The sequence below is a fragment of the Condylostylus longicornis genome, unplaced genomic scaffold, assembly GCF_029603195.1.
Source record: "Condylostylus longicornis isolate FDR11 unplaced genomic scaffold, ASM2960319v2 ptg000040l, whole genome shotgun sequence".
NCBI classification, from domain to species: domain Eukaryota; kingdom Metazoa; phylum Arthropoda; class Insecta; order Diptera; family Dolichopodidae; genus Condylostylus; species Condylostylus longicornis.
This window is the reverse complement of record NW_026578009.1, coordinates 578491-588595: the sequence shown is the minus strand read 5'-3', so window position 1 is coordinate 588595 and position 10105 is coordinate 578491. Positions and strand designations below refer to the sequence as shown.

At 24.7% G+C, this 10105-nt stretch overlaps 1 protein-coding gene across 1 annotated transcript; it reads left to right on the top strand.

Moving 5' to 3' along the window:
- Nucleotides 1-2307: 2307 nt before the first annotated feature.
- Nucleotides 2308-9810, top strand: LOC129609766 (facilitated trehalose transporter Tret1-like). Its single transcript, XM_055521884.1, has 7 exons — nt 2308-2419; nt 2486-2647; nt 5013-5155; nt 5223-5331; nt 5425-5934; nt 5995-6328; nt 9597-9810. Exons 1-7 carry the CDS (start codon nt 2308-2310, stop codon nt 9808-9810), a joined length of 1584 nt encoding a protein of 527 aa, XP_055377859.1.
- The last annotated feature ends 295 nt before the right edge of the window (nt 9811-10105 follow it).

Genomic DNA, 10105 nt, shown 5'->3' with positions numbered 1-10105 from the left:
TTTATTAATTTTGTAAAAGAATTTTAAATTCTTGAATAACTTTTTCAGTGCCTTTACTCTTAAAGATCACAAACATGATTGAAAAAATTTAAATTTGTGGACAATATGCTTCAAAATCAAGATTTTTTATAGTACAAGCAAAAATTATACATAGAGATTTCTTTTTGATTAACATTAATTTAAGAATATTATAAAGGCTTTGCAAAAATTTATTCGAAAATTAAATTTTTAGTAGTTAAGAGCCGAAAATATCAAAATATTAACAAAAAATTTCGGGTCAACTATTTCAGTTTGCACTGAAACCAAAACTAATTTCACATACAATTACTTTGTATTTGGGCATCTTTAAAAATAAAATGCATTTATTTAAAGGCTAATCGTGTATCTCACTTTTACATCTCACCTTTTATTCACTTTCAAATCACTTTCTTTTCACTTGTTGGATAAAATAGTGAGATAGACAATCAGTCTGTCAATTTTGCCTGCTATGTGCCATAGCTTTATTCTAATAAATCTTATGTGTCAATCAACACCATCTACGAATTTTTTGAATTTGGAAAATTGTGATTTTAGTTTTTCTGTTGTTTTTGCTAATCTTGCTTTCTAATTAACAGACCAAATACAAAAAAATTGATTTTACTTTTACAAAATCCCATATATAAACAGAAATAAATTTTATTATTTTTCAGTAAAAAGAAAAATTTTCAAATATTTATTAAACATTATTCTCGAACCGAGGCCTCGCACCCAACAAATCTGTAAACCGAATTGAGCCTTATTTAAATTGACTATACGTTAAAGGATCACGAATAAATTGTAATACTCTAGTTCGTAAATGTGAAAATCATAATAGTAAACAAAATTTATTGAATGAAAATTCAATGACATATTGAATAAATAGAATTAAGATTATAATTTGGTAAAAAACCTGATAATATTCGCTAATATTAAAATGCAATTTAATTGATAATAAAAGTTTCCATTTACTAGTTCCCCACAAATGTGATTTAAAGCAAAACTAACAATATTCCCAAAATTAATCAAATCTTATTAATTTTGATAACATAATTATAATAAAATTTATATAGGCACCCCAAAAATATCAGTAGTTTTCATTAGATTTTAAATATATTTTATTGTAGATATAGAAGAATAATCTTATCTTAAATATTATATGTCCCGTCACCCTAGTCTTGCTTTGTTTCACCCGCCAGTTTTGTCATTTTAAAGTTATGCATTCTATTTTAGGTTTTACGGGATGCCTAATCGTATACTCGAATTGAATTTGGAATAAGTGTTATAGTTTTCGAAATATTTAGTATCGAGTCTACTGTACGTAAAATTTCGATTTAATTTTTAATTATTGGAATGCCCCACATCATTGGCATTTATATATGAATAGGGTATTTTCTTTTTCAATATAGTTTTGATTTGCGTGTATAACAATTTTATTCTCACGTGTATAACAATTCTGCTGTACACATGGACTATTTCAAGATCAAATTTTTAAAATATGTATTTGGTCCATGTTGTTGTAAAAAGAACAAAAAAAAAAATCATTGCAAATTATTATAAGACGAAACATGTTATGCAGCTGGTTTTCGAACTTCGTCTAGAAAACGTTAATGAGCACCATGTGGTTGCCGTGTGATATGTAGAGTATACGTGTAATATGTAGAGTCGGACTCGCTTATAAGCATTTCCAAAGAATGTATGAATTTTCATTGCTTATATATGATTTTTCTTATAACCAAATACTCGATTTTAAGCACAAATTTTGCTTATAACCGAATTAAAAGTTTTGCCCCTACGTACAGCTTTATCTCATAAATTTTTTAAAACTTCAGGGAATTTTGAAGAATTATTAAAAATTTTTGGAAAATAATTTTATAGGACAGTTTTTATGTAATAAAGTTCCAAACTCTGACTTCATTTTTCTCAAAAAGTAATAAATGGCGGGTGGTCAAAAATAAGATTGGGGCGATGATGTATGTATAACATATTCATGTTTAGTATACGATATAATAGACTCCTTATAGTTATCATCTTCAAATTGTCCAAATTTTGATTTTTATTTTAATTATTGTTATATTATTTTTTTGATAACGCACTTCAAATGGGGATTAATAACATTAAAAATTTATTAAGCCAACAGGTAAAAATTTATAATTTTTTTTTTAATAAATAGTTAATTTATATTTGATCGCGGATCTAAATAGACCTTAAAAATAAATAATAAAAAAATTAGCTAGATCTTATATACTACGCGCATATGTAAAACACAAACGAATTTACAAAAATTTTTCAATGACCTCAAATAATTCAACTGAATATACAAGTGTAACAACAACATCTCATATGGATCAACAAAGAGTAGAGCCTATAAAAACATATAGACAAATTATAACAGGAAAAATTGGTAAATTTTTTTTTTTTTATTATATGGGAATAAAAAAAAATACATATTTCTTATATAATATTACAGCAAATTTATCAAGTTTTGCTGTTGGAACTTGTATTGGCTGGACATCACCAATATTTCCTAAATTAGAAAAACCTGATGAAACACTATTAAGTCATGTTATAAAAAGTTCGTCAGAAGAAGCAGCATGGATTGGATCTTTATTAACTGTTGGTGCATTAGTTGGTATGTTTTATAATTTTCTTAGAATTTTTTATTAAGTCTAGTGTTTTATAAGGGGTTAGTGTCAGTGTAAGTGTCACAATGTAAATGATACTATTGTGAATTTTATATTTTATTAGAGGAGATTTTTGTTTTGTACAACATTAAGTAGAATTTTTTGTTTTTATAATGACAATATTGAAGGTATATGTGTAAGTTTCACAAATTAGTGTGATAAAAACTCAATAACCAGAATTGTGTTCTTCACTGATAAAGCTACAAAAATTCGTGTATTTTTGAAAATATTCTAAAATTATTTTTAAGTGAAATGTAAAAATAAACAACAATTGTTTATTTTTTGAAACATTTGTTGATTATCTTGTGATATTGTTGAAGATCATATAGAATATTCCTTCGATTCTTATAATTCATTTCTAAAATGCACAAGTTCATAATAATATTTAAGAAGCCATAAAATAAAAATTAATGATACTAATAATATGGGGCTAAAATTAATAAGATTTTCATAAGCTCTTATAGATATATACAGAAAAGTATACTAAATAGAGAAGTCAATAAAATTGTAATAAAATTCTTATATTATAGCTATACCCACCATATACAATAAAATTATTATAAATATTAAAGAATTATAAAATTTAATTTGTTATATTATTAATTTGAACAAAATCCACTTGAAAAATATTCATTTAACAATTTAATTATTATCTATTTTAACTAATTTTCACATTTATATCTTAAGTAGTTTGAATTTTTGTTTTTTCTCTACCTTAAATTTGATTTATTTACAAAAATAAAATTTAAGTACACACAATTAAATAAATTCCTTTTATTATCAATTATAAATTACATAATATGAAATTATATACCAATAGCTATATAGGATTCAGTAAATAAGTGAAATGATAATTTTTTGGGTTTTTTTTTGTATTGTGGTAGTAGTATAGCAGTTTTTGGTTTTTACTAAATTCTTATGCTGGATTTTCTTTTCTTATAAATTGAGTTTCTAAAACTTATTTGAAAAGGTCATCGAAATTAAATTAAAAATTTGAAAAAAATTATGAATTTATGGCCAGTGTCTATACACATAAAATGGAGTAAAATATCAAATTAAAAATATTTTTAGTAAATGTGAGAAAAATTATAATTCTAAAATTTTAGATAATATTATTATTCATTAGCATAAGATATTGAATAAATTTAATTACTGAATAAATTTAATAAACACCTATATTAGTGTTTAATTATACTTCGTTATACTACTTATATACGATGTTCACATTCCATTACTGCGACAACAGTATAGTGTGAGCTATGCGATGCATCACAGAAGTATTTTTATTGCAATTTATGTTTAAATTGATATAACAGTAACAGTTAATATATATAATGTTAATATTTTTTCTCACTATATATACTAGATTTGGTTTAATACTTTACAAGTCCAATAAATTTATTTATATGTAATCTAAATACTGTTAAAATCACAGGTGGAGCATTAATATAGCTATAACCGGATACAGTAATATTATTACATCAAATAATATTTTTCCATTTTGTTGAAAAATGTTGCTCTCGCAGTGTCACAGTAATATGTGGAACAGTATAATAAGTTATAAAATATTGGTGTAAATTATTAGTAATATTGTGGTAATTTTTTTTTTATTTTTGTAGTGCGTCGTCACCTACATATACAAAAATTTTTTCGTTAACAATTTTTCATTTAATTAAGACTCAAGTATTTCTGTGGGAAGTTAATCATTAAAAATAAATTTTCAATAATTTTGAAGAACAGAAATTCCATTTTTCTAATTTCGATTAATTTTTAAGTTTTTGTAAGTAATTGTATTAATAAAATAGTACCAAATAGTATCAGATAAATTGTACTTAATATAAAGTGGTTACAAAAATTTTATTATTGTCATAACAAATAATTTTTGTTTTACAATTTCGCAAAAAATTTTAAATCATTTTTCTTATCATTTTTCCATTGTTTATAATAAAAAAAAATTTTGTCTGATATTTGTACTTTGATTATCAAAAATCCAAAATAATATTAGATTATAGCCACTGTCAAAAAGTGTAATTCACGTGATAAGAATCGCACATGATAATAAAATTTTTACTTTCAATGTCGTGATTACGATTATAAAAGTATTTTATTTGTCGTTCTGGTAAATAAATACCTTAATGTTGTTGAGTTTTGTTGACTATCAAAATTATGTATGAAATAGTAATATTTATTAGCATAGCATTATGTAGAATTCAAGTTTTTTTCTCTTTTAAGAGAAACTTTTCTCTTTTGTTTATATTTGCTTGTGCTAAGTATTATTATAACAATTATTATTTTTTTTTTTTCTCATTTTAGCACCATTTGTAGCTGGACCATTGGCTGATAGAATTGGTCGTAAATGGACATTATTAAGTAGTGCTATATTTTTTATTATTGCATATGTACTTCTTTTAATTGCTGGTGAAGTATGGGTTATGTATGTTGCAAGAATAATTCAGGTATATTCAATATTAAAAATAAGAATAATTTAAATTTAAAATAAATTTTTAATAATATGAATTTAAGGGTTTTGGTATTGGTTTTGTAATGACAGCTCAACCAATGTATATTGGTGAAATTTCATCAGATGAATATAGAGGAGCTTTAGGATCATTTATGCAATTATATTTAGTGGGTACGTTTGCAATTTATTTTATTTTTTAATTAAAAAATTTATAAAAATTTTCAAAATAATTTTTCATTTTTATTTTTTATGCACTATATGTAGTTGGAGTTTTATATGTTTATGCTATTGGACCATTCGTTTCATATGCAGCTTTACAATGGTGTTGTCTAGTAATACCAATAATATTTGCAATCGGTTTCTTTTTTATGCCAGAAAGTCCACATCATTTTATAAATAAAGGAAGACATACAGATGCAAAAGTTGCATTAAAAAATTTACGTGGAAGAACAAGTATTGGTGTTGCACCAGAAATGAATAGTATTCGAACAACTCTTGAAGAAAATAACAGAGAAAAAAAGAGTCTAGCTGATTTATTTAAAAATAGAGGAAATATCAAAGCATTAGTCATTTGTGTTGGTTTAATTGTATTTCAACAATTGTCCGGTATTAATGTTGTTCTATTTAATGCACAAACAATATTTGAAGATGCAAATACAGGACTTGATCCAGCAATATCAACTATTTTAATTGGAGTTGTACAAGTTGTTGCATGCGGTTTAACACCATTAATTGTTGAAAGATTAGGAAGAAAACCAATTCTTGCTGTTTCATGTGTTGTAATGACAATCACTTTAATATTAATGGGTGTTTATTTTTATTTAAAAAATAGAGGTGATGATATTTCAAATATTGCATGGCTTCCAGTTGCATCACTTCTAATTTATATGTTATTATATTGTCTTGGTTTGGGTCCATTACCTTGGGCTATTACCGGTGAAATGTTTTCAAGTGATATTAAATCAGTTGCATCACCAATTGTTGCTTCAGTTTGTTGGACATTAGGATTTCTTACAACAAGATTTTATCCAAATTTAAATTCATTAGGACCACATGTTGCATTTTTCTTATTTGGAGGATGTACAGCACTTGGTTTCTTATTTACACTTTTTGTTGTTTTAGAAACTAAAGGTTTAAGTTTACAAGAAATTCAAATAAAATTAAATAAGTAAATAGAGAGTAAGTATAGTGAATATATTATGTATGTGTATGTATAATGTATGTTTGTACAAAAATTGTAGAATGAATTTAAAATAAATTCTTTATACTTTTTTAATATTAAAATAATGTTTTAAATCAGAACTTAATAATAGTTATTTGCATCTTAATCTATGGTAAATTTCATAATAAGTCGTAAATCCAGATCAAAAATCCAGATCGTCTTCGATATTGCATAGAAAATATTCTTTACCAATTACCAGAAATTAGTTTGAATAGAATGTAGTTCTACATACATATACATAAAATTGTTATATATAAGAACTTACAATTTTTGCGTCCCACGAAATTTCTGGTAAAATCATGTTACCCGTTCTCTCACCCGTTTTTTTCACTAATAAGTAAAATTTTAAGTGAAAATCACATGCTCTAAAAATTGTGTGTCTTGCCGGAAGATTTTTTTCCAGAATGCCTAACGCTTCTTGAAACGCTCGAAAGTCAAAATTCAAATTACGAAAAAATTGCAATTGAGGCAATAAAAAAAAATCAAAGAAATCATACAGAATTATTCATACATGCAATAAATAAAAATAGAAATATTACAATAAATAAAAATCTTGAAGTTTTAATATATAAGAGACATCTACATTTTTAATTAAATACATTTATCGTAAATTGTAATGAAATTACAATAACTAGATGACTCTGTCCCGTATAGAAAAGTTATATTAAATTAAATTTTTATTTTTATACTTTTTCCATTTAATAGATGACTCTGTTAATGGTATCAAATTTTAAATTTTTAAAAATATTTGCATTTCAAAGTATAAGTAGTAATAAAAATTGTATAAATATAAATAAATAGGAATAAACTATTCAAATAACATTGAAACTACGAAAAGAAGTCTGAAAATTTGTTAAAAAATTTAATTATGTTCCTTTAAAAAAAAAAAAAAAAATTATCAAATTATATAAATTAACTAGTGTTTCATATTTCAGCCACCAGAAATTTTGTAATTTTATTATTAGTTGAAATTCTACTCAAAGGAGGCAGCACTATAGGAAAATTGAATTTTTATATTAAATGAGAAATTCTTCAGTGCCTCTACTCTCTTCTCTCTTACGAACATAGTGCGATGCGAGTGGCATATTAATTAGTAAATTATTTATTTTTATTTTTTTTATTAAATACTCATAAATTCACTCGAATTCAAAATTGTAGCAACATTTTGATTTACCTTACTATAATTACACTATTCGATAATTTATTTAATATTCATAAACTGAGTGTTTTATTATGTTTTATATTAATACATAACTACTCAATATTTTGAAGTTAGAGTTTCACAATACACAATACACTCATAATGGTATGTTAATGATTATTTTAAGGTAAGTTAAAGGTGGTTTGGTTGTTTTTATTAAGAATGCTAAGAATCTCAAAATAAATTGCTATTAACTATCTTTTAATATTAAAGCTATTTGAATATTTTTCTTAATTTTAATTGAATTATTGAACGAATTTTATTCAATTTCTTAGTACATGATTTGTTTAGGTGCGAGATTAAGTAGGGCAGTCATAACCAACGAGAAATATATTAATTTTATTGGATCTTTTTTTGTGATTTAATATATGTAACGTATGTAAGTATGTCTAAATTATTGAAATATTCTATATGGTCTTTTAAAATTCAAATTTATTATAAATTATAACAAATAGTTTTAAATATTAAAATCCCATTAAAAAATCGTGTGTTTAGGACTTGGTTTAGTACAACTCCTTTTTTCACATTTCAAATACCTATTACCTGGTCCACGATCTTGCAGATAACCGTGAACTAGTTTCTTACGTCATTGAGTTTACTAGTTAGGTGACGAGCCTACCGTCCACTAGGTATGCACATATATGTATGTAATAAAATTTTAGCTTAAACCTAGATTTTTATATTTTTTTTTTGCAATAATATTAATTAGTAAACAAAGAAGACAAAGAACAAGATGATAGAAAAAATAAAAATTTTATTTGTAGCAAAAAAAAACAATAAAATAAAAAAATATCGGCGTTATGCCAGTTCAAAATAATGCTAACTGAAAAACAAAAAAACTCATTAAAAATTTGTCCTTAAAAAGCTACAAAACTCCATCAAAATGAGTGGCATCAAAATATGTGTCATAACATACACACATACAAAATGTTTTCCCAATTATTATTAAATACAAAATAAAATAGCGTCATTTTTCAAAAAAAAGAGGTCAAATGAAAAGCTCTTTTTTGTATAGCTTAAGTTTTTAAACCTTATATAAGCATATATAAAAATGTATGTACATCCAAATATATGAGTATAATTATTGTATACCTATTTAACTTATCTTTCATTTACACACACACACACATAAATATATTTTGCTAGCACCGTCCAAATAATAGAATGTTAGGATATCGCAGCTTGTTTATCAACTTCAAAACTTTAATATTTTTTTATTTCTATATTTGTGATGATGTTTTCGTTTATACAATATTCAAGCTCATACATACATACGTACGTGCATTTATGTATACCTAAATAATAAGCAGAAACGATAGTAGTAAGCATTTTTACATTTTAATAACAAAACTAATAAATAAGTAAAATGAGAGAATCAACAAAAAAAAATATTCATTTGGATTTTGAAGCAGGGGTACGTGAGACCATTAAAGAAGAAGGAATAAAAACAAAAATGTAAAAAAGAAAAAAATCAAAATTTGTTTTTATTTCTTTTCTTTGTTTATTTTATTTTTTTCATTTTTTTTTTTTTTTAATTCAAAATAACTGTAGTCAACAGCTGAGAAATATAAACAATCATAATAATATCATCAACACAATACACATACAATTCAATTTACTCCAACTCCATATTTATTATTTTGTATTTTATTAATAGCATGCATACATGAAAAATTTTTATAGTCACGCACACATTCTTATGTACAAATATGTGAACACATATATGATCAGATTTGCACACTTTCAAATACATAATGTATTTGATTAATATTATGCTGTATGCGTACTAACTATATATGACATTATAAAAGTATTTGTTATACTGTTATACATACAAAAATATAATGAATTCAAATCTTATATTTTTGAATTAGGGTGGGCATTCAAATAATATACTCGTACATTTAGACTTAAGGCTACTTTTATATTTATTCTCATTCTTAATTTATAATTTTAAAAATTTTTTTGAAAAAGAGATTGTATTAAAAAACTCCCACGACTTATTCGATATAGGAACAGGAGAATGGGACGTTCTGCTAATAATCACTGTAGGAACTGTGGTAACGAGGAAGAAAAGCAGTATGGTAGCTCATCTTCTGTGCTTGTTAACAACTTTGATACGGAGAAGGCAGAGGTTTCCTGGTTTTTAGCAATTCTTAATACGACTTACGGACCTGATGAATGTAAATGCCAGGGATTTAAAGCATTTTGTAACAAACTCGGTTAACGTGTAGGGTGGAGATGTGGAGATACAGCGGTATCACAACAGGCCTACCTGGTCTAAGTGTATCTTGAGATAGCCGTGTCAACCTAGCCTATTCTATATAATTTATAAGAAGTTAATTTCGGTAAGAAGAAGATTAAGAAGTGAAAATTCGGTACTTTTCAATAAATTAAGAAGTAAAAAAATTTTGGTAATTACTGAAAGAGAAGAGCATAAAATAATTTTTGTAGTGAATTAATATTCTTCCATTTAATGTTTAGAATTACAAGTCAAAAATAATTTTATTTATATTTTTGGG

What these genes read in the sequence shown, in the direction of transcription:
- LOC129609766 (XM_055521884.1), top strand. Translation starts at nt 2,308, where the DNA reads ATGACCTCAAATAATTCAACTGAATATACAAGTGTAACAACAACATCT. An exon ending in AATTATAACAGGAAAAATTG is followed by an intron (nt 2,420 to 2,485) that starts GTAAATTTTTTT and finishes ATAATATTACAG; the next exon opens with CAAATTTATCAAGTTTTGCT. An exon ending in ACCAATTCTTGCTGTTTCAT is followed by an intron (nt 5,935 to 5,994) that starts GTGTTGTAATGA and finishes TAAAAAATAGAG; the next exon opens with GTGATGATATTTCAAATATT.